The 23,788-nt window shown below is 53.2% G+C and overlaps 1 protein-coding gene across 2 annotated transcripts in view; it reads right to left on the bottom strand.

Moving 5' to 3' along the window:
* PLEKHG5 (pleckstrin homology and RhoGEF domain containing G5) overlaps positions 1-23,788 on the bottom strand; it is a 104,037-nt gene that overhangs the window by 55,411 nt on the left and 24,838 nt on the right. For both annotated transcript variants that reach the window (XM_024207817.2, XM_024207816.3), the window contains exon 2: positions 1,465-1,541. In XM_024207817.2, coding sequence (XP_024063585.2) covers positions 1,465-1,541 — 77 coding nt within the window. The remainder of the gene's footprint in view (positions 1-1,464; positions 1,542-23,788) is intronic.

The raw sequence follows: 23,788 nt of genomic DNA, 5'->3' as shown, positions 1-23,788 counted from the left end.
CAGTGGCCCATACCAGAGCACTACACCAGTTTTATGATTTGAGGCAGTTTCTCTCTCATTGCAGCAGGGGCCCCAGGAGCAGAGAGACAGAGTCCAGCTGTTGCCAGACACTCAGACTGGGTTGAAGCAAGCAGTGTGACCTCATGCACCCTCCCCACCCCATTCCCCGCACACTCTGCCATGGCAGAGTGACGTGTGTCACATGAGTCAGTATCAGACAGCTGCCAGGGAGACTTGGGTCTCAGCAGGTAAGTGCAGCAGCAGATACCCTGGAGCTACTGTATTTCCCACTTTCTCGAGGATCCCTGGCTCTGCACTCAGACCCAGCTACTCACATGCTCCATCAACAATTGTAGAGAAGTATCAGAGGGGTAGCCGTGTTAGTCTGGATCTGTAAAAAGCAACAGAGAGTCCTGTGGCACTTTTAAGACTAACAGATGTATTGGAGCATAAGCTTTCGTGGGTGAATGCCCACTTCGTCAGATGCATGTGAAAATATGCTTGCATCCGACGAAGTGGGCATTCACCCACGAAAGCTTATGCTCCAATACATCTGTTAGTCTTAAAAGTGCCACAGGACTCTCTGTTGATAATTGTAGAGAAGGCACCTTAAAAGCGAAAGCAAAAGGAAAACGACAGCCGGCCCCAGTGCGAACGTTCTTGGGGCCCCTCTGGCTCCAGCCGGCGAGGATCCTCAGACAAGGAGCCAAAGAAACTCAATAGTCCATTTGAAATGACTCATTTGCCAGCTGCCAGTGCCCGGCTCCTGTGACCGTCTGGAAACGCGATTCTGTTGGCAGTGGCCACAAGGAAGAACAAAGTGACATAATGGGGCTCACATAAAACTCGCTGATACCTTGGTTTGCAAGGCAGGAGAGGGGGTGGGAAAGGAAAGACCCTGCAGTTGGGCCTGGGCTTCTCTTTCCTCCCGAGGGCGGCAATCCTTTGGTAAGTGCTGTCTCCTAGACTCCTCTGTGCACTCACTGGCTCTAGAGACAGACACTTCCCTCTGTCACGCTGCCAAGAACACTTAAGCTCCGTAAGAATCGACTGAATGATCTGGCAGCCCTAAATCTCCGTGGAGAAACCTCTTGTTGATAAGATAGCTGGGCTCTGCTAGCTCCTGGGAGCCATTCAGCCAGACGGAACCGGCGGTGTCGTCACCATCTCTGGGAACGGGAACGCTGGCCGCACACGTAGGTGCCCACCTCAAATCCAACCGCTCCTATGGCCTGTGACTCAACCTCGGCCCACCTCGCCCAGGAGGGGCAGAAACAGCCCTTATGCTGGGGACCGGAGATGAGGCGAGATGGCCAGCTGTGTCCTTAGCACCCACTCTGATAGTGATGGAGCATTGAGGCAGCTCTGAGCTAGAAATACCTCCCAGGGACACCCCCTGAATCCCCAATAGCACCCACACCCCGCAGCCACACACCCCCACCCACACACTCCCAGCCACAGTACCTTGAGAGCCCTCCTCTGGTCAATGCAGGTGGGGTTTTGGCAGCACAGAACCTTGTCCTCTGTTAGAGTCCGATCATCTGGAGGAGGAGAAGGATGAAGTTAGCCATCACAGAGCGGGGCGGAAGGGACAGCCAATGGGCAGCGCTGTGCAGTCACACCCAGTCTGGATAAGAGCTGGTGACCCCCAAGGTCACGTCCCTGGAGCCAGCCAGCCCCAAGGGTCACACTGCTCCCATGGGGACAGCAGATCTCTGCTGGAGAGAGACTGTGCTGGGAAGCTCAGCTCCTGTGGCTCTGTGCTGTAATGACCAGCCTCGAGCAATGCAGGTACGTCTACACTGGGCAGAACGGCTTTAAAACTAGGCCTAGGTTAGAACACAGTTTGCAAACTGGTTCCAGCAGAGCCTGGCTCTGTTCACTTTGGCCAAACCCAGGGACCCACCCCCTCGGCACTGGGTGCGCCCACACTGGGGTGGAGTCCTGGGGGGAAGTGCTTCAGACAATGGAGCTAGAGCCCAGCATGGGAAGTGCCTTATGCTTCTCCCTTCCTCCCAGTTCTGAGCAGCGACCAACGAGCAGAAACCCACAGGGAACGTCGTCGGAAGAGCAGAGCGGCAGCAGCAAACCTCCCTGCACTGGCTGACTGTAACGGTCACACGCTTCCTAAAGGGCCCACGGCCAGAGGCACCCACACTCGTTAGAAAGTGCAGGCTTACCCGGTTTCTTTTCAAGAGGGAGGGGGCGGGGGCAGCTGGAGGAAGCGGGAGAAAAGGAACCAGACGCATGAGTACACCTGCCGGGGAGCTCTGTTCCTCACCACCAAGCAGTGTGCAAAGTGGGGCAGGAGCAACGGGAACGATTATCCTGCGTTCTGAAGTGCCACTTCCCAACCCGATACATGACACTGGAGACCCTCCAGAAACTTGAAACAACTCGGTCAGATGCTCCTGTCTTCGGAGCTCAGCGTAATGATCCTGAGCTGCCTTTAGCTACTGAGGTGGACCAGAAAGTGTCCACAAACCACAAGCGATCCCCAAACCTGGGCAGTTATAACTTCAAGGATAGATTTGTGCTAGTGGGACTGAGCCTGACTCCCAGCCGAGAGCCAACAGGCTGGGAGTTCTCAGCTAACTAGATATAACCGCAGCCTGCGCCTTCCCAAACCTTCGCCTCTGTCCGTCACTGTAGCACAGGGCACTTTCATGCCACCCATTACCCAGACGTGAGCCCAGATTGCAGCTCCCAGACTGTGCTCCAAAGGCAACTGTTGTCAATGCAGTAACCGGGGAAAAACAACCCTCCCCAAATCCATAGGGCAGAGATGAACCCATCTTTCACTCCAAGCCTCCAAGATTGGCCACATGCACAAAACTGAAGTCAAGTGACCAAATTTGATCAACATGGCGATGGGCTGACAGGCTGCTCCAGGGTCGGTCCCTCTGCAGCTGTCTTTGGTACTGGAGCATGACCCAGCTTATAACCCTCAGAATTCATTGCTGACGGACTTCAGAGACTTTACTGGCTACAATACTAAGCCCCTGATTATACAGAGACGAGATACCGTAAACCGATTACATCGGCTGCTGTCCTGCGAGGACTGACACGCCACAGCTCCTCTCCATTTACAACACTGAAGGTAGCCACACGGGCTCCCATTTAAGGAGTGAGATGAAGCATTGCCGCCTTCTCCTTTTAGCCCCATCTCTGGGCTTAGCGCTCCGCTCACCTACCTCCTCCCAGCCTTCTCCTCACACCCCACAGTCTCACTCCTTGCTCGCCCCTGCCAGCAGCTTCGCAGCCAGCTTTCCAGCGTGGAATTCCAGTTCTGGGCTGAGGTGGTGTCCAAGTGCCAGGCTGGGAGCGAAGGAGCAGCAAGTATCCTGACCAGCAACTTAAAGGGCGAAGGAGGCTCCATGCTTGTCTCTGCAGGGAAGCCCCTGAATTTGGCCTATCGTCTCTTTCTGCACATTGTCACCAATCTCTACGCAGCCGCTCACCTTTCCTCGGGGTTTGTGCTCTGCCCTCTGCCTCAGCTAGCCTCGTCCTTCTGCTCTGCCACCAGCATCTACTGCCAGACGTGCCTCCCTCTCACTCGGGTTCGCTTCTGAGTGAGGCAGGAGTTGCATCCCTGCCACCTCCCGCAAGAGGACGGTTTCTGTGCACCGGCGTGGGCAGAGACCTCATCCTTACTGTGCTCTGGTTCAGGTCAGCGTGAGTCTCTGCTCCCCCCACACCCCAGCTGCAGAGTCCCCTGTAGAAATCTGATCCTGCTGAAGGGTGCAGACCAGCAGGTAGATCCCAAGGTCAGAGGCCTTAGAAACACCCTGGACAGATCTCTGTCCCTGCCAGTCAATTAGGTCGCACAGCTGGGTGCTCCAGCCCTGTTCCAAATCTACCCCTTCCCCCAGCTACGCACCCCCTTCCCCTCTCCCAGAGCAGGGAGGGCTGGCCTCTGTGCGGGAGCAGAGGCAGAGCAGCGAGAGCAGCAGACAGGGTGCTCCGCACAGCTGCAGACGGGTCAGGACTAGGACACATGCTTAAAGGCTTCATGGGCCTCAAAAGGCCACTCTTACCAATGACACGCACTAGGTCCATCAACTCCTGGGAGAGCGGGGGGAGTCTGACCCCCCCCAAATCACACCAAGGGGCTCACCAGCAGGCACTGACCCCTACAAGCTGCAGGCTGGCGCTGTGTCAGGAACTGTGCCACCTTACAGCTGCTGGTCAGTGGTCACCCCACTGGCGCGTCTGGCAGAATTCACAGAGCTTCGCTAGAACCGACTCCCAGAATGCAACAGACTATCTATGCAATGGCACTGCCAGCGCAGTGCTCAACCCAGATCCGGGAGCTCTCTCACAACACAGCACTCTGGTACCAGGGCAAGGAGATTTCCAAACACACGACAACACTACCACCTCCCAGCTAGCAGCCTTTGCTGCTGGAAACCGCCCAGGGTAGCAGCGTGTCTTGGACTATACACGACTGGTCTCTTGTAGACAGACAGACACGCTGGGCATTTGTGACGGTCAGACATTTTCAAGTAATGACGGTTCTTCACAGATCCTCTACAGACGTTTGTCGTCTGAGATTCCAACTCCGGGTTATTACCCATGGCTAGTACCCAACTCATCCTTGGGACACTAGTTTAGAAAGCAAACACTCTCTGCTTTTATGCATAATGAATCTTTACACATAAACCAGACAGGGATGGAACTCAAGTGTAGGGTCCAGGGAAGGGTCCCCGGCTATTTTATCTTATACCATCTAGGCAGCTCTTGTGCTAAAAGCACCCCCCTGCTGCTGTAATGGCCCTGGCCTCAGTCAGAGAAGACTGCAGGGAAGTACGGACGGGCAGGGAGGCAGGCAATTCGGTCACCCACCAAGACAAAAAGAAAACAGAAACCCTCCTTTCACAAACCTTTTCCAGAAGGCGCTCCAAGCTCCAGGAGGCTGCAGCTCTCCTGCGAAGCGTCCCCGTAGCACTGAGATCATTTGGTGGGTTTTTCGAAGCCAGCAGAGAGAGAGAGACTTTTTTCAAAGCTGTTTCGGGGACTCAGTTCTGTGCCCTGAGTTTCTCTAATCGCTGTCTCTTTCCCACAGGGCCTCCCTCAGCGGAGGCTTCGCAGGGAATAAGGCAGTATCAGCATCTTAGTCAGCTTGGTTTACAGTTTGTATTGTTACACAAAAGTGGCAGAGGCAGCAGCGACGGGGAGGAGAGCTGCCACTATTCTGTCTCCAGCCCTGAGGAAGAGCCCAGCACTCACCCACTTGTGAAGGAAACCACAGGGACAGGGTCTTTCCTGCTCCGTTTGATCCAGTGCACCGAGTAGGAGCCGCAAAGGAGCAGGAGGAGAGTTTCCAAGGCGAACGCGTCAGGAAGGAGGAAGTGGAGCTGGGAGATGCAGACACAACAGTGCACTGAGGAAATGTGTTTATCTCAGACCGCGCCTGGGAACACAAGAACTCAGCAGCAGGAACTAAGCCACAGCTCCCCGTGCAGCTCTGCTGGGTGACAGGCCTGGGGAGGAAGGCAGCAAAGGGAGGTTGTGACCTCAGAAGAGACACCAAGCTCAGGCAGCCCCGAAAGGAGCCACAGAAGCATGTGTCAGAGAGGGAGAACAATGGCCAGGCTTTACTACTACTAACAATACCTTACATCCCACCTACAAGCTCCATGATCACAAGCCACAAATAAAGCCAGTCCCTGCCCCAAGGCGCTTACAGTCCCCGCTCGGATCCTGCAAACACGTCGGCTGTGCACACAATCGCCCCATGGAGCGCAGTGGGACTGCTCAAATGCATCCCCCTTTGCTAGGTCAGGGACTAGAAGACAGGCCTAGAGGAGACACGGCTCCCTGGGAGAGCCAGGGGAGGACGGGGCAGGCGGTCAAGGCAGGCGTCTGCGGAAGACGAATGGGAAACCCTTATTTCTGCGCAGAGATGGGTGTCTGGGAAGGCAATGCTGGGAGCTCTCCTGCCACCTCTGCCTCAGCGCTGTGGACCTGTCAGAGGAAGTGATGGGGTTAACGGAGGGAGAGGAGGAGTATCGAGGAGACACAGCTCAGGGGCTGGAACACTGGAGTTGCTCCTGCCTGGGGATGGGGACATAGTTGGGGTCGGGAAGGAATTTCCCTCCAGGGCAGATTGGCAGAGGCCCTGGGGGTTTTCCGCCTTCCTCTGCAGCGTGGGGCATGGGTCACTTGCTGGAGGATTCTCTGCACCTTGAAGTCTTTAAACCACGATTTGAGGACTTCAACAGCTCAGGCATAGGTCAGGGGTTTGATACAGGAGCGGGTGGGTGAGATTCTGTGGTCTGCATTGTGCAGGTCAGACTAGATGATCATAATGGTCCCTTCTGACCTTAAAGTCTATGGGCTTTCCTCGAAGAGCAGCCAGCTATTGAGGACCATTCCTCCCCGAGGAACACGGCAGCGGAGTCAGCAGTTAGAGACAGTAAAGCTGGTGACAGCAGGGCTTGCCCACCCTGGGCCCACAGCAAGCCTGAGCGCGAAGCGAGACCTACATTAAAACCTGCTTCCAGGCAGGGCTCCTGGGAACCGGGTCACAGGTGGGAAGGGCCAGATCTCTTCTGCGGACCCCGCGCTAGGCTCAGGTGAGCTGCTCCCATTTAGCTGTATCAGCAATGCATGGAGCGTCCCTGCAGAGATCAGACCTTCCTGCCAGGGGCTCCAGGAAGCGGGATTCCCATGGAACGGGCGGAGACACTGGGTCCAGACCACAGGGCTATGCCAGGCCTGCCAAGAGCTATGCGGCCACAGCTCACTCCCGCAGCCACCCCAGCCAGCTGGCATCACTGCAGAACCCAAGCAGAGGGCCCTCCCCACCCGTCTCGGACCACGAGAGCAGCAGCAGAGTGTCTGGGCTGGTTTTTGCTTCCAAGAGGCAGCCAGGCGAGTGCCCCCAGCTGTTCGACAGGGACTCTCACACCCCTCAGGCTTTGCACACCAAACCCATGGTGCTCCCCCGGGGCAGACAGGAAGATCATTGCACTGCAAATCCCAGATCAGCTCCTCGTAAGCTGCCTTCTACAAGGATTCCACTTTCAGCTCACACGGGGTGCCTGAGCACAACCGCCCCAGCGCATGGCCTGATGCTCTAGGGTTGCACCATCCCCCGGGGATGCGCCAGGCCCCCCCCCCCCCACCGGCCTACCCCACACAGCGGAAGCTGCCCTCCCATTTAGCCCCAAGCAAACTGAATGCTTAATACAAGACTGCTTGACCCCGCTGGGTCGCAGCCTGCAGGCATGTTCCTCGGCTGAGGCTGTGCAGTGACTGGTGCCTCACCTTCCCTGGCTTCTGCCCACACTGTGCCTGGCTCTAGCTAGCACCATCAGCAGCACTCACAGAGCTTCACCTTTACAAAGGCTCAAGCGCTCTCCGTGCCGAGACTGGCCACAGAGCCAATAAGCAGAGTGAGCGTCGTTCCGCTGCAGAGCTCCCAGGGGCTGGCCGGGCTGCATTGCGCTCAGCACAGCCCCAGAGTTCCTGATTTCAGACAGGCCAACTGAGAGCAGAGCTACCTGTGTTATTCTCCCGGACAAACAGGCCCCAGCCCCTTTGCTGAAGGGCCATCTCACCGGCACCTGCTGCCTTCACTTCTCCCCAGAACAGCACATGGAAAACCAAGCCTCATCCGAGCTCCCAGACTCGGGCTCTGGGGAATGCTGGCGTGCGAGGAATGATACCACAGAACCACATCCCACCATGTCCCCCTCACACCGCTGCAGCACGGACGGCCTGTGTTTAGCTGCTACACGGCGAGGCTGAGGTAGAGAAAGTCATGTCTCGTTCTTCCCTAGCACAGCACCTTGTGTGTCTCGCCTGGCGCGTGTGTGTGTGGGGGGGGGTGTCAGGGTTCCAGTTGTCAGGCAGCAGGACCTTTGGGGCGGACAGAATTACCCTGAGGTGTGAACGAAGTGCTGGAGGTTGCGACAGTGTCAGTCCGGGGGAGACGCAGTGTTGGATGCCGCTCCCCATCCTTGCCCAGCGTGGACTGGGGAAGGCAGCCAGAGCCTTCAGAGAGGAGAATTATTCAAACCCGTTGGTTGGGCTGCTCAGCACACTCTGAGAGCACACTCCCCCGGCAGACCCCTCCAGGCACTCTGTCCTTCCCCCAGTCCAACTACGGAGCTGCTGCGCTTCCACTGAAACCCACTAACCCTCCCATGGTACAACTCAGCTTCCGAGCTGCTCAGTGAGCGGCTCCTGGGAACTGGGGGCTCATTGAGTCTGGTTTTGTATTTTAGGGTCACCTGTAGGTGCCTGACTCTTCAGCTGAGGCGAGTTTCTGCAAAAATATGACTCTGCATAGGGATGTGGCAGCCAGTGGCTCTTCGCTGGTTAGCTGGATCTGGGTTTGTATCTTCCAGAGACCACTAGCTTCCTGGACGCTGTGCCTATACGTCCAGGCTCCATTTGGCTGAGAGAAAGGCCAGACGCTCCTTTGAAAGCACATTACACAGAACGGAGAGACTAGGGGACCATGTAACTCCCGAGGGAATAGTAGGGCCTCCATTCGCGTGCAATTTATCCTGTTTACGAGAGTTTTATGTACACACGGGCACGGATAATCATCACAGAAACAAACAATGTGGGAACAGTAGGAAGAGATCTAAAGGGACTCTCTGACATGGAAAGAATGGCAGTAAACGAGCAGGGAAAGGAAATGGCTGTCTGGAATCTGGTGTATCTGTTATACAGCCCTAGACTATAACGAGTACTCATACGGCTCTTCCTCATATGCATCATTTCTAAAAACTCCTCCCAGGTCTCCTGGACCTTTGACAACTCATCAGTCCACCAGCATCTCACCACCTCAAAACCACAAGATTTCCTGTGCGCTGAAACTAAGTTTTGAATATCAGCGGAGTCAGAGTCTGCAATTTACAGTACAGACTAACAACCAGAGTGACTGGAATTGGAATTCATGCTGTATTTCCATTAATCCTTTAGAGGCTGCAGAATCGAGAGATTGGCATGCTAAGGATTAATTTGCTGGCAGTCTGGGGAAAGCCAGTGATTTAAGGGTTAAGCCAGCAGTCTAAATCTAAGGTTTTACTACGGAAGGTTTAAATTGAGGTTTAAGGATTCTAAGAGGACATATCAAACGTTGATCTAATTATCCCCAGGGAGGAGCCAGTCTCAGAACAGTGACACGGACTCGAAGGGAATCCAGCTCCTGTAGAGACAGTCCCACAAGGTCTCTCTTCAGCTTATATCAAACCCAGAGATTGTGCAACTAGAAGAGAGGCATTAAGGAACACAAGGAATACAAAGGAGAAGCCGAGACAAGGACATCCTTATTGCAAAGGGATGTGGCCAGTCAGCCGGGGTCAAATGTGGCTCAGGCTGCAATGTGAAAGAGGATGCAGTGCCTTGCTCTGACCTAAATCCCTTTTCACTTCTACTGGATGCAGGAGTCTTCACAGCCTGTCACGAACCGTCACACAGAGATGTTGTGCACTGTCCAACAGCTGCTGTGTTACACACGGAGGTGACTGCAATTCAGTGGCAGATCCCTTACCTCCCTTGCAAGGGCACTGGGAGGCTCAGCTCCTCTGGGTTTGTAAAGAGCTCCGAGATCCTCAGGTGAAAAGCTCTAAAGACAAAGGCTTATCAATGAAGCTGTCCCAGTAACAGCAACAAGCTCTGCACGTGAATCCGCTTGTGTCAGCCAGGCCAGAAGCAGCAATGGAAACAGGCTGGAGCAGACAGAGAGCAGAGCAAGCACTGGGACAGGGACAGAGTTGGGGGAAGCGCTTTGCTCATTACCAAAGGCTCTGGTGGATCTCACAGGTTTCCCTGTCCCAGGGCAGAATCCCCTCCTGCCTGAGGACTAAGTGTGTTCAGGGGAGGCAGCCGGCCTAGAATTTCCATGTTCCAGTCAGATGCACAAAGCCAGCACCGGCCCATTGCAGAACGGGGCTTTCCTGAGGGTCTTCTCGACTTTACCACCTTGTATTCTATGGCCCCAAAGATGTGCTGGGCAGATGCAAAATAACAACCCCAGCTGCAAACAGTGAACGATCGAAACTCAGACAGGGGATGAAGAGGTGGGTGAGATCATCGCAGGGTTACTCAGATGGAAGGAAAACATGGAAAAAGTTAAAGTTAAGAACTGTAAAAATAATAGCTCCCGCCCCTTGTTGTGGGCACCGCACAAGGAGTTAAGTCTCACAGCTGCTCACAACAGAGAGAGCAGGGAACCAGTCTATAAGACAGTCTCATTTGGAACGACCTTCATTGAGTAATCAATACATACAATAGGCACTTTATTTGTAGCACTTTCCATTCATAGAGCTCCATGCCCATGGGGGGTTAGCACCAATAGCCCACGCACAAATGGGGAAACTGAAGCCTAGAGTGACCGGCCCAAGTCACATAGGGAGTGAAACGCGACTAAAACCTAGATCTCCTGAATCACAGTCCTGATTCCACTGGACCGTGCTGCTGCCCTACTGGCATAATTCCTTCCAGCCCAAAGGGATCCAAGAGTTTTATACTGCTGGAAAAGGGACTGTGGTTTGTGCAGTGCTGTGTGTTGCTAGGATGAAAGGCACTCTGGCACTGCAAAGCAGATACAAACGAAGTCTCGTTACTTGTCCAGACTGGGATGGGCCTGCCCTGAATACAGCTACCAAAGCAGACAGGGGTGGTGGAGCTCAGGAAATACTCAGAGGGATCTACCTGCTGCCAAAAGAATATTTAAGTAAATAATGAAACCAGCTCCTTAAGAGGGTCAGTTCACATCAGGCCTTGGCCTTCTTCCTTTCTCCATCTGTCCCTTTCATCTCCCTCCATCCCTCTTTCCTCCCAGCCCATGACCTTCGCCTGCCAGGAATGAGGAGCCACAGAGCAATTGCCCAAGAATAAACAACTGCTTGTGCCACTGTCTGGACAATGGCGATTAGCTAGTAACAAGCAAGGAAGTGGGCTGGCTAATGCTCTGGGAGAACACAGCTTTTCTGTCTGGAAGATGCAGTAGGAATCAGGGCCCCCAGCCTCTTGTGGAAATATCTTCAGCAGGTAGATTCCATGGGGGCTCCCAGCCAACTTGCTAGAATGCATTTCCCTTGGCCAAGTCCCCATCCCAGCCTATGAGCTGCTCAGGTGGCAGCCCAGGCTTTGCTGTCACATTAGTTCTGGAGGAGGAGAAGACAACAAGCTTTTACCCACTTAAAGCAGCTTGGGAGGAAGCCAAGACAAACATCAGCACAAAGAGCAGAGACCAGGCACCCTGGAGAATGCCAGCACCCAAAGGGCTAGAGAGATGAGAGAGAGGCGCACAGGCAGTGATCAGACCTGTGGCCCATCTAGTCCAGAATTCCACCTGTAAAATGGCCAACACCAGGTGCTTCAGAGGTAGGAGCAGGAAACTCCTACTCCCTAGTAGTTAGAGATTGATTGAAGCCCTGAAGCAGGAGGTTTGATCTCTAGCAACATTCATGCTTTCATCGACTCTGCTTATTCTTGTTATCCCTGGGCTGGCCCATCCCTGTCGAAGCCGTGGGGCAGGCAGTGAACTTCCCTAGAAATTTAGGTCACACAGCAACTCTTGTAATCTGAACAAGTCTAGGTCCTGTAGCGATGTCGGTGTCCCAGGGCTGGGGCTCCTCACCTGCAACTCAGACCCATCCGGGCTACGCCGGGACCAGCCTGCCGACCAACTCAGTGAATGCCCCAGCATCCGGGGGCCCAGCTATCCTCGAGATAATGGCACAGGGCCAGCACGAGATTTCTGGAGGGGGACTCGGAGACTTTCAGGCCCAGAAGAGGCCAGTCTGGCAGGCCACAGGGTTTCATGCTGAAGGGGTTGGGGTGACCTGGCATCAGTGCCCACGCACTCAGACAGGTTTCAGCATTTCAGCCCTCTCGCCCTCTCTCAGAAGGGAAGGCAGCCAGTGATGTAGAACGGTCTGCCCTCCGCGAGGGCTTGGGCATGCAAAGGACCTTTCCAAGGGGTCAGCACTATGGAGCCAGAAAGCAGGAAGCAAGCCCCTGGGGACAGCCCTGCAGCCGGGGTGGCAGGGCTCTGCCAGCAGAGACGTGGCTATCGGCACTCGGGACAAACAGGGCTGTCAGAGGGGAGCTTCGCACTATCTCTGGAAGGTGCAGGGATAAGGGAGTCGGACAGTGGAGCAGAGACCCACGCACAGTTCTGATGGGAGAATGTCACCACCAGGAATGAACCTGAGTAACACAAAGATTCCTAAATCCACCAGCAAGTGAGTCCCAGAATGGGTTTACAATCTGCTTTAATCCAAAACAGTTCAATTAGTCCTTAAGACAAATCCTATTGTGATGCTTTTCTTACGCGCCAGGTTTCATAGTTTTAAAATGGCAGCCCTTTGGTGGTTCACTCCAAATAAAGTCGTTTCAGATACTGAAGCAGGCTGCCCCTGGCTCAGCTGGTACCCAGACACTGGCCACAGGTGGGTGGGTCAGTGGGAGGGGCAGGGGGATGCACGACATTGCTCAGATCCTACTACCGTGGATCTGTGGCGAATTAAAACGACGTGTCTGTGTAATAGCAGGTCCCTGCCATGGGTACCTGTCAGCAGCAGCCTAGAGGCTGATGCTAACATGGGTTTAGGGCAGGCTGGAAGAGCAGTGGCAGTTCACAACAAGCACCTGCATGCTACCCTAGCCAGCCCCAGAGGACCTGAAAGGGCCAACCTAGGGCCACGTCACACCGCGATCGCTCCCCTCAATCCAGCCAAGCAGAGGGAATTGTGGCATCACACGGCACTGCTGCTGATGGGACAGCAGGAAAGCAGCCTAGGGCAGTTAGGGTCACTCAGTGGCCATCTGAGATGACAGGATGGTGCTGGCAGGAAAAGGAAGCCAGAGGGAGAGAGATCCCAGTGTTGACAGCCTGAACTCCGTGCTCGGCAGGCTCTGCAATGAAGAGCCGGGCTTGGCATAGCAAGAGCTACAGCAAGCCAAGATTGATGGCACCGGCGGTGGGATGCAAAGGACACGGTATTGGAACAGCAAGGTGTGCCCTAGGCCAGGCTAGCACCTACCCACAGGCCGGTGGCTCGATCTGCCCAACACTGACCGTGTTAGTGGAGGTGCAGAGGGTGCAGGCAAATCTCGCCTGCCCGTGGCAGCAGGCTCCTCAGGGCAGCAGCGTCACATAACCAGCCTTCCAGGGTCAGAGGGACCCCATTCGCTGCCACAGGGCTTTGCCCCTGGCTTCCAGCAGCAGGGGATTTCAGGGGCACGCCTTACGCCAGCGTGGAGGGGAAGGCTGGCCAGTGGCATCTCTTGGAAGGGGTCACACACTGCAGCACCGGGAGGGCTCTAGATGCTCAGACCTGTTGTCATGCGGGCCACGTGCCAGCCAGTTAGGGTTATTAGGCACAATCTAAATCTGGGCTGAGCTGATAAAGTTAAACTGCCTGCCCAGAACTAATCACCCTAAGTAACTAGCCGTGTCACTGTTACTTAGCCGGGATCACAGAGAACAGCACCGTTTAACGAGGCCTTCTGGGAACCAGGCTGCGCTGCCTGACAGGTATGGAATGGGGAGGCTCTTCCCCTGGGTCTTTCCTCCTAAGCCGCTGCCTGTGTGTGGCACTCACTGCACAGTGCCCACAAGCAGTGAGTTTGCAGTGCCAAGTTCGCAGATGATGCTTACAGAGGAAACAACAACAATGGCAATAAGTAGTAGACCAGGGAAAAGCTAAATATAACATGCCTGACTACAAAAGGTTTTTTTTCTCCGGCTGATAATAGCCCACCTTACCTGATTACTCTCGCTATAGTTAGTATGGCAACACCCATTGTTTCATGTCCTCTGTGTATATATCTCTTCCTACTGTATATTCCACTGCATGCATCCCATGAAGTGGGTTTTAGCCCACGAAAGCTTACGCCCAAATAAATGTGTTAGTGTCTAAGGTGCCACAAGGCTCCTCGTTCTTTTTGCTGATACAGACTAGCAGGGCGACCCCTCTGAAACCTGGGACCGGATATAGCCACCGCAAAGGTGGGACCCAGTCTGACTCCCACTGAAGCCAATGGGAGCTTTGCTGTCGACACGGAAAGGGAGCAGGATCATTTGAACATACCTCGCCCTGGGGGAGGCAGCGGGCAGAGGAGCCAGCAGGAAGCTCATGGGGCGGGACGAACTCTCCTATACCTCAGCAGAACGGCGCAGTGGAGAGGGCTCCCTGTGGATTTCGTTTAGGGGGGTGGGCGGGAGGCACTAGCCCTGCACGCTGCTATAGATCCCTGTTCTGTTTTGGTTGACAGGCACAAATCTGACAATTTTTCTGGGGAAAGGGCCCCGTCCAATGCTTATTCAGGTAAGTCCTGCTCCTCCGAGAGCTGGAAACCTCACACCTGTACTCCAAAAAGGTACCAGACCCTCCCACTTCACACATCCCATACCTGGAGACCTCTCCCTCTGTGCAAGCAGCTCTCTCCTCTCTAAAGGGAAGCAGCGCCCCTGAGCGCCATGGGATTAACTAGTGCGAGTTGGGAACACGGGCAGCCTGAAATTCTGCAGGAATTCCGGAAGTTTGCTGGGATTTCCCCTCTTCTCCCTACGTTGCTAAAACAAACTCCTTGTTCACCTTCATTTTCACCAATAAAACCAGGACTCTGCATGAGCCAATGAGGGAGTGGGACACGGGCCAAGACCAGGGGGAGATTTCATCAGCAGAAAAACTGCCTCTGTCCTTTCAGAATATGCAAAACAACTGCAGCCAAAGGCAGCCACCATTCCACTCTGTGTGAAGCCAGTAAAAACTGGAGACGGCCGTTTCCACTAGCAGGATCCATTCCCCCCACCCCCTTCCAATAGCTTTGAGACTTAGATAAAATAATTCATTCATCATTCAGTCCCTGAAGTGTGAACAGACAGAGGACGTGTGGCCCCAGGGCTGTCAATCCAGCACTTGTAAATTCTCTCAAGAAAGAGAAACCTCCGGCAGCTGTGCCGGGAGTTAACGGGAAATGTAACAATGAATACTCAGGAGAGACAAGCTGTGCGCCTGAGTACTGTGGAGCAGGTACCCTGCTCGCTGCGCACAGCTTCAGAAATAGTTGCTAGATATTGGTGCGGAAGAGACTTTACAGGCCTGAACCAGTCACTGATTCCAGATGGAAAAGTCAAATGGATTTCTCAAAGGGAATTTGCTGCCATGACTGGGCCTTTTCCAATGGGAACAAGTAGCCCCTTCCTATGGAGGGAGCCACACGGGAGTAACAATCATTGTCCACCTAAGCCAAAGGGCTGGCATAGGGCGGGAACCAAATGCCCTGCACAAGCATAATTTTCAGGCTTGAAAGGGACAAGAAAGCTCTGAACTCTACGGTTTCTGTGAGCAAGTTTCAGCTCATTGCTATTAGGAGCAAGTTCCTCATTTCATTGGAAGAAAATGATCCACCACCTCTGCACACCCATCTCCTTCCAGGGGTCGTTCTCTGCAGCAACAAAATATTACCTTGGCTCTTTTCCGATTGCTGCCCCTTGGCCCCAGCAGTCAGCCAATATCCTGGCCCTTGCTGGCTTGTTTCCAGTAGGAGGAGAAACAGATGATGAGTCAGATATTTCTTTGGTGCCACCCTGTTTATTTACAAACATGGACATCACGTCTTTTCCCTGGACACCGTAGGAACAAACCGCAGCAGGGAGTTTCCTGGCTCAGAATCCCATGTCTGCCTTTCCTGCGAATACTGGGCCCCAAGAATCCCAGCTTCCGTTCATCACTACTACTCTACCTCATTCTCTCTCTTTCTATCACACACATACAAGGCCCCAGCCTCTGCACTTGCAATCAGTATCCAGGGAAACCCCTTAGCTTCGTGTTCAGGCCCTGCCATGTGGGCAGTGGCTTCGATCAGCTACAAAGGGGCATTTAATTGCTCCTTCATTTAGCCTGCATCATAACATTATAAAGTTTGAGGGAATCGTTGATGCTAACGAGAGAAGAAACAAGAGAGGCAATGCTCTCCTGAAGGACTGAGGTCTCTCCAGAGGCTGCTAGGACGGAATGTGAAACTGAACACAAAAGAGGGTGACTAATTCCAGGGCCAGCAGCTCAGAATTCCTCCCACTCTCTGCAAAGGGAATCTCATCTCTCCGCCAACAATCACTCCAGGGGCCCAGAGCAGATGTGTTTATTGAGCAGACCTGAGCTCCTAGGCAGCTTTCATTGGGCTGGCGGAGGAGGAGCCATTGCGGTCAGTGATGGCATGACTGGGAGAAGAGAAGACTGGATTCAGCACAGGCTGCTGGGAGAGCCTACGAGAGTCATAGGCCATGGTCACTCCAGTGAGGGCGCTGTGGAGAGTCTGTGCCATATATGAAAATCCTGCAGCTCAGCTCCCTTTGAGTGTGGTGGTGCTTGGTGCCTATCCCGTCCCCCCAGGAGTGCTTTCTGAGTAACATCACTCAGACTGAATCCCCTGGGACCCGTTTGAGAGGCAAGGAGCAAGGCCATTTCTGGCCACACACAAGGACCCAGTTTATTCAGATTTACAGAGCCTCGTACTAAGTTTCAGGAGGGATTGGCAAGCCCAGCACATAGGGATGAGTCGGGGATGGACATGTGAGCCCGGCTCCCAGCGGGGTCCTCAGGAGGGTCAGACTAGCGTGATTACTGCTCGTCTAGAAAGGGATGGGGTTCATAACCTGGCTGATATCTAGTGAAAACCAAAGGCCTTGTCCCACATGCTGCCATGGCCCCGCTGAGGCAAGAGGGAACACGTCTCCCTGTAACATCCTGCCCAACACTGAGGCACTTACAAATACCTGAGTCAGGTGCAGGGCAGCAGACGCTTGCAGCACTAAGCCCACAATTAGCGGTAGTGTTACTGTGCTGGACGCACCTTTCCGCTTACAGGGCGAGTTGTCCTCTACAGCAATGGTTGTCAACCAGGGGTACACGCACCCCTGTGGGTATGTAGGGGTCTTCTGGGGGTACAACAACTCATCTAGAGATTTGCCTAGTTTTACAACCGGCTACAGAAAAAGCACTAGCACAGTCAGGACAATCGAAAATTTCATATGGACAATGACTTGTTTATCCTGCTCTATATGCTATACACTGAAATGTAAGTGCAATATTTATCTTCCAATTGATGACATGGTAAAAATGAAAACCTAAGCAGTTTTGCAGTAAGAGTGTGCTGTGACACTTCGGTACCTGTGAGTCTGATTTTGTAAGCAAATAGTTTTTAAGTGAGGTGAAACTTGGGGGCACGCGAGACAAATCAGACTCCTGAAAGGGGGACAGTGGCCTGGAAAGGTTGAGAGCCACTGCTCTGCAGAACTAAGCTGGCCACATCCTGATCCCAGGCTTTTGCCCAGCCAAGGCCTGCGTCTAGGACTCCAGACTCCCGTGTCCCTTTTGTCACAGTGGGAAGAGCTTGTTTACTGTTTCCAGCCTGGGGCAGCAGGGTAAAATCACAGAGCTGAGAAACCTACTTGCATCTATAAATAAGCCCAGACAATTTGCTTGCAAGGTGCAGCAGGAACTCCTCTAGCTTCGTCTCAGTTTCAGGTTCCTTCCCTCACCTGCTAGCTCCTTCAGAGAGGCTTCCTCCCCAGAGATCCCCCACGGCTGAGGGGCAGAGTGCATAAACACAGCCGAAGCACTACACTCCTCTTGTCAGAAGCAAATCCTCTTTCTGCAAAATTCAAACAGGACTCACTGGCTTCCGCCAGCGAAGGGGCACAGCACCGTGCTCAGGTCACAGACTACCAGCGTGACCTGGTAGCCTGTGGGGGCTAGAAACTGGCAGTTATGAGCCTTATAGAAACCAGAGAGGGAGGCAGTTCCCAGCTGTGGAGATGTAACTAACCAGCCTAAGGAAGAGACTACAGCAAACATAACTGGACTACGGACCATTTTCTGACAGCTCCAAGCCCCACCCCTCTCAGCGACGACCAGTAGAAAGCCTGGGCTGAAAACAGCACAGAAACAACCAAGTTCTGCAATGGAAGGACAGGCCCGAGGGACCCGAGGAAGACACTGTTCTGAAGAGGCCTAGTAGCAGGGTCGGCACAGGGAAACAAGGAGGCTGACACATCTGGATGCCAATAGGCAGGGTTTGCTTTGTGAGTGGAGAGGTTATGTGCACAGTTAAGTGGAAGTGCATCTCCAAGATGGGACTCTGTTTGGAAGAAGTAATTTAGGGCCTCTTCGCCCCTGGCCCATAGCAGTGGTTCAGCCTAAAGCTAGCCCATTCCCTACAGCGGCAGCACCAACTCCCCTCTGCACCCAGAACCTGGCCTGCTCCCTCCAGTCCCTCAAAGCTCCACCTCCTCAAACCAGAGCCCAGATCTTTGCTCTATCACAGCGGTCCGCACCATCACCCCTCGGTGGCTACTGGAGGGGAGAGGAGGGTACGGAACCCCCAGGAATGGCGACAGGAGGCTAACGGGAGTGCAGAAGTGGCCAAGAGAAGAGAGCCTTGGGACTCTGGAGTCAGGACTGAGGCCAGCAGGTGCGAAGCCCTCAGTGCCGAGCAGACGCGAGACTGCTGCTGATGGGGCCCAGTCCAATGACTCTATCTGAGAAGGATGAGAGAAATGTGCCTGTTGTGAAGCTTTGCTGCCCACACTTTGCAATCATTCCCCGGAGAACACAATAACCGCTCTGTGCACGCTGCATCTCCAGGGCCTCTGACTGCCTAGTAACAGCCTCTCCATTGGCTGGCCCACCGGAATTACCATCTCACTTGACCTATTAGGAATAATGATGGGAGCAAGGCAGGAATCCTCTTCTACGGGTAAGAGAAAGTTGCTCAAAGACCAGGGAAAACTTGCAGCCCTGGGATAAACAGGGAGACTCAGGGACCCGTTTTAACCCCTCTCTGCCTTGTGAGCAGGAGACGGGAGATTAAAGAGTTTCCTTCCTGCATCCCGGCCACCCGCTGCCCCAAGGATTTACTACTTCTGCTTTGCAGAGGAACTTTGACTATTAAACCGTTTAGAAAATGTATCTATGATCCCAAGTCAGCAGGATGCAACTAGGACAGGGAGTTACACCCTAAGTCAGCTCCCTGCTTCGTTCACGTGCCAAGTTCCAGTCAGGAGTCCTCAACAGAGAACCTCTCAGATCCCAGACAGCATCTGGAGCCCCGCTGGCTGCTCGTTTGTTGGTTACAATCACGAACTGTTTCAGAGCTTGAACAGAGAACCCCAAGCTTTGGTCTTGGCAGGAGAGGTTTTCCTGGTTCCCACTTAGAGCCCCTCACCCAGGGTGATACAGACAAGCATGGCCACTGGCTACGGGCAGCTCCCTAAACACCAACCAAGAGCAGAACGGGTCCTGAGAGCACGGTGACCTGGAAAGCATTTCACCATCATGCAACTCCTGGCCCAGGGATGATGATTTTTCACCTATTGTTTGAAAGCCTAATGGCTGTTTATTTTATCACACCACTGCTGTCTTGGTGACTCAGCAGTGAAATGATGTAGGGCCACCGAGCGCCAGGTCCTCTGCTGCCCTGGGAGGCAAAAGCATTTGTCACGACCAACTTTATTTACATCCCAGAACAACACAATAACTTACCATCAGCTAAATATTTGTTTGAACTGAACACGAACATTTATGCAACAAGTTGGACAGGCATAGAGGCCAAGAGCAATCTGTCTCTATTAGCAGTAGCCAAGTGTGGGAATGGCTGTATTTATCACTGCCTCTGGAGAGAGCTCAATGCCAACGTGGGATCGACAGTGAGAACGGGGCTGGAGGACTGAGGACACTGCAAGGTCAGGATCAGGGTGTAGGCAGCACCTGGAGGTGGGAGCTAAGAAGAGCAGCACACAGACAACCTACAGCACATCCAGGGAAAGGTGCAGTCCCAACAGCATTGGAGACTGAGGTTCCCCATCTACCAATAGAGGAGGTATTGCATGGGAACTCCAGAGCAGGTACTGCAGCTTTTCCCATGCTGTCCCCACCCACTACCAAGGGGTAATACATGCCTGTGGATTTAGACTCCTAAGTCACTTCTGAATATGGGACAAGGAAGAGTTTGAGAATTTTACCCATGGTGCTTTTGCCATGCAGGACATTTTTCCAGCTCAGACACTCCGAGTACTTTCCTATAGGCCACACAGACACTGACTTCCAGTCACTACGGACCTGGCCTGGATTCAAATCAGTAACCAGGTTAGTCCATTTTCTGATCATTCTCTTTTCCTTTGGGCTTTGCCACGTGCTCTGGAGAGAATACACTTTATTTACAGTTGAAATGTCATTTTGAAAAACCCTATAGACAAAGATCGAAATATCCAACGGTATCTATAGGGCACCTATCACAGCCGCTGCACACCGGGTTACCTTCAGCGCCAAGCTGAATCTCACGTTGAAACAATCGTAAAGAATAAAATTGTCAGACACATAGAAGAACATAAATGGTTGGGCAAAAGTCAACATGGTTTCTGTAAAGGAAAATCATGTTTTACTAATCCAGGGGTCGGCAACCTTTCAGAAGTGGTGTGCCGAGTCTTCATTTATTCACTCTAATTTGCGTGCCAGTAATACATTTTAATGTTTTTAGAAGGTCTCTTTCTATAAATCTATAATATATAACTAAACTATTGTTGTATGTAAAGTAAATAAGGTTTTAAAAGTGTTTAAGAAGCTTCATTTAAAATTAAATTAAAATGCAGAGCCCCCCAGACCGGTGGCCAGGACCCAGGCAGTGCAAGTGCCACTGAAAATCAGCTTGCGTGCTGCCTTTGGCATGCATGCCATAGGTTGCCTACTGCTGATCTAAATGGACGGTCCATATAGATTTCGCCCTTTCGGGCTCCCATCTCTCCCTGCAATATTGATCCACACAAACACCCCAGATACTTTTCAAGTTCAGAAGACAGTAGCATGTGCATTTAAGAGGAAAAGCAGCAACTGTACCAGCAACGCGGAGAGGGGGACACTGCTACCACATAAAGGAGCATTAGGAGGTTCTTTCAAATGAACCTGTGCACCGAATACTCTTATTGACACAGTGCCCAGGGGAGTTTCAGCTTCTCCCTTTCGGTGATGCCAGTGGCCCAGAGAAGCAGCTCAGCTGCAACTCCTGACATGAAACTGACACAGCAGGGGCTGGAGCTCTCACAAGCGGCCCTTAAGACCCGGGTCCCTGCTGCCCAAAAAGCTCATATGGCTGCTTCTAGGGACCACTGCGCTCCCCACTGCCTTCCCCTTTGAGATGCAGATCCCCTGCGATGCAAGACCTACCCAGATCACTCTGCAGTTTGCGCATTTTAAACCTGAACTCTCCTGGGGGCTGAAAGCTGCCCCGACGGGGGGCCACTCTCGCCCGAGCTGAAGTGCCATGGTGTTAGATGCACAGACACAGCAAGAGCCTCCCTGTCTCCATCTGCTCTTTCCAGAGGCTGCAAAACCCGTCCAACCCGACCGCTGCCCGGCTGCCTCAGGGGCGCTGGGGGCATGGCCCCCTCCTGGGCTGATGCAGTGCCAGAGAAGGGGAGAGGAGAGGAGGAGCATGAGGTGGCAGCGGGGCCATGTAAAGAGGGGGGCCAGTTGCGACTCGTGGCACCTTGCACCAGTCCAGGCTCCCCCTTTAAAGTCCAGGGGCCAGGAGAGAGTCGCACAAGCCGCTCATGCAGCATCTGGGAGCCCTAACGCAGCTGCTTCCCAGAGCCCAGTCCCCGCAGTGCTCCCCGAGCCCCGTGGGCAGAGGCTTCGGAACTCACATCCAGGATCACCAAGGTGCCTTTCCACCGCCCCGCAGGGAAGAATCCCTGGCCGGTGGCTGCCTGCCCTTCCTGGAGGAACTCCCTGTCGGAGAGCAGCGGGCTGAGTGGGCCCGGCAGCTGGGACCCCAGACCGGCAGCGGGCTGAGCTGCTCTGGGGTCCCGGCCGCCGGCCCCACTCAGCCCACTGCCGGCCTGGGGTCCCGGCCACTGGCCCCGCTCAGCCCGCTGCCGGCCTGGGATTTCTTTCACCCAGGCCGGCAGCAGGCTGAGCGGGGCCAGCGGACGGGACCTCGGCTGGCAGCAGCGTGCCATTAAAAATCAGCTTGCGTGCCACCTTTGGCACACGTGCCATAGGTTGCCGACCCCTGTACTAATCTATTAGAGTTCTTTGAAGGGGTCAACAAACATGTCGACAAGGGGGATCTAGTGGACATAGTGTACTTAGATTTCCAGAAAGCCTTTGACAAGGTCCCTCACCAAAGGCTCTTATGTAAATTAAGCTGTCATGGGATAAGAGGGAAGATCCTTTCATGGATTGAGAACTGGTTAAAAGACAGAGAACAAAGGGTAGGAATAAATGGTAAATTTTCAGAATGGAGAGGGGTAACTAGTGGTGTTCCCAAAGGGTCAGTCCTAGGACCAATCCTATTCAACTTATTCATAAATGATCTGGAGAAAGGGGTAAACAGTGAGGTGGCAAAGTTTGCAGATGATACTAAACTGCTCAAGATAGTTAAGATCAAAGCAGACTCTGAAGAACTTCAAAAAGATCTCACAAAACTAAGTGAATGGGCAACAAAATGGAAAATGAAATTTAAGTGGCTAAATGTAAAGTAATGCACATTGGGAAAAATAACCTCAACTATACATACAATATGATGGGGGCTAAGTTAGCTACAACTTATCAGGAAAGGGATCTTGGAATCATTGTGGATAGTTCTTTGAAGACGTCCACGCAGTGTACAGCGGCAGTCAAAGAAGCAAACAGGACATTAGGAATCATTAAAAAAGGGATAGAGAATAAGACGGAGAATATCTTATTGCCCTTGTATAAATCCATGGTACGCCCACATCTTGAATACTGCATACAGATGTGGTCTCCTCATCTCAAAAAAGATATACTGGCATTAGAAAAGGTTCAGAGAAGGGCAACTAAAACGATTAGGGGTTTGGAACAGGTCCCATATGAGGAGAGATTAAAGAGGCTAGGACTTTGCAGCTTGGAAAAGAGGAGACTAAGGGGGGATATGATAGAGGTGTATAAAATCATGAGTGGTGTGGAGAAAGTGAATAAGGAAAAGTTATTTACTTGTTCCATAATATAAGAACTAGGGGCCACCAAATGAAATTAATGGGCAGTTGGTTTAAAACAAATACAAAGAAGTAGTTCTTCACACAGCGCACAGTCAACCTATGGAACTCCTTGCCTGAGGAGGTTGTGAAGGCTAGGACTATAACAGGGTTTAAAAGAGAACTGGATAAATTCATGGTGGTTAAGTCCATTAATGGCTATTAACCAGGATGGGTAAGGAATGGTGTCCCTAGCCTCTGTTTGTCAGAGGGTGGAGCTGGATGGCAGGAGAGCGATCACTTGATCATCACCTGTTCTGTTCATTCCCTCTGGGGCACCTGGCAGTGGCCACTGTCGGCAGACAGGATACTGGGCTGGATGGATCTTTGATCTGACCCAGTGTGGCCGTTTCTTATGTTCCAGGCAGGGGTTCCCAGAGCCCAGGCTGCCTGAACCCCAGCAATAACTCACTAACCCCAGCATGAATCTGCTGCCTCATTTCACGCTCTATCCTTCCCCCCCCCCGCCCCAAACCGAGGCAGCCTGGCTAGCTCAGCATTGCCGTTTGAGGAGACGTGATCGGAAGCATTCTGTGCCCACCGCACTGAGATGCATGAACAGCCAGGGCTGCCGCCGTGCACCAGGTAGGTGAGAGACGTTCCCCGGAGAAACCGCCTTGGGGCCAAACCCGCACCCTTCACACAAGCCACCGATCAGCCCATTAGAAGGCAGCAACTGCCTCGACCGGCCTGAGCCCAGACTGGCTTTAAAGACCTAGAGGTGAAAGGCGCCATATACCACCCTCTGCACTGGGGAGT

This window comes from Terrapene carolina, unplaced genomic scaffold (assembly GCF_002925995.2).
Source record: "Terrapene carolina triunguis isolate 2854851 unplaced genomic scaffold, T_m_triunguis-2.0 Scaffold714, whole genome shotgun sequence".
Taxonomy (NCBI): Eukaryota; Metazoa; Chordata; order Testudines; family Emydidae; genus Terrapene; species Terrapene triunguis.
Note: the sequence above shows the minus strand (reverse complement) of the source record. Positions and strands in the feature narration are given on the sequence as shown.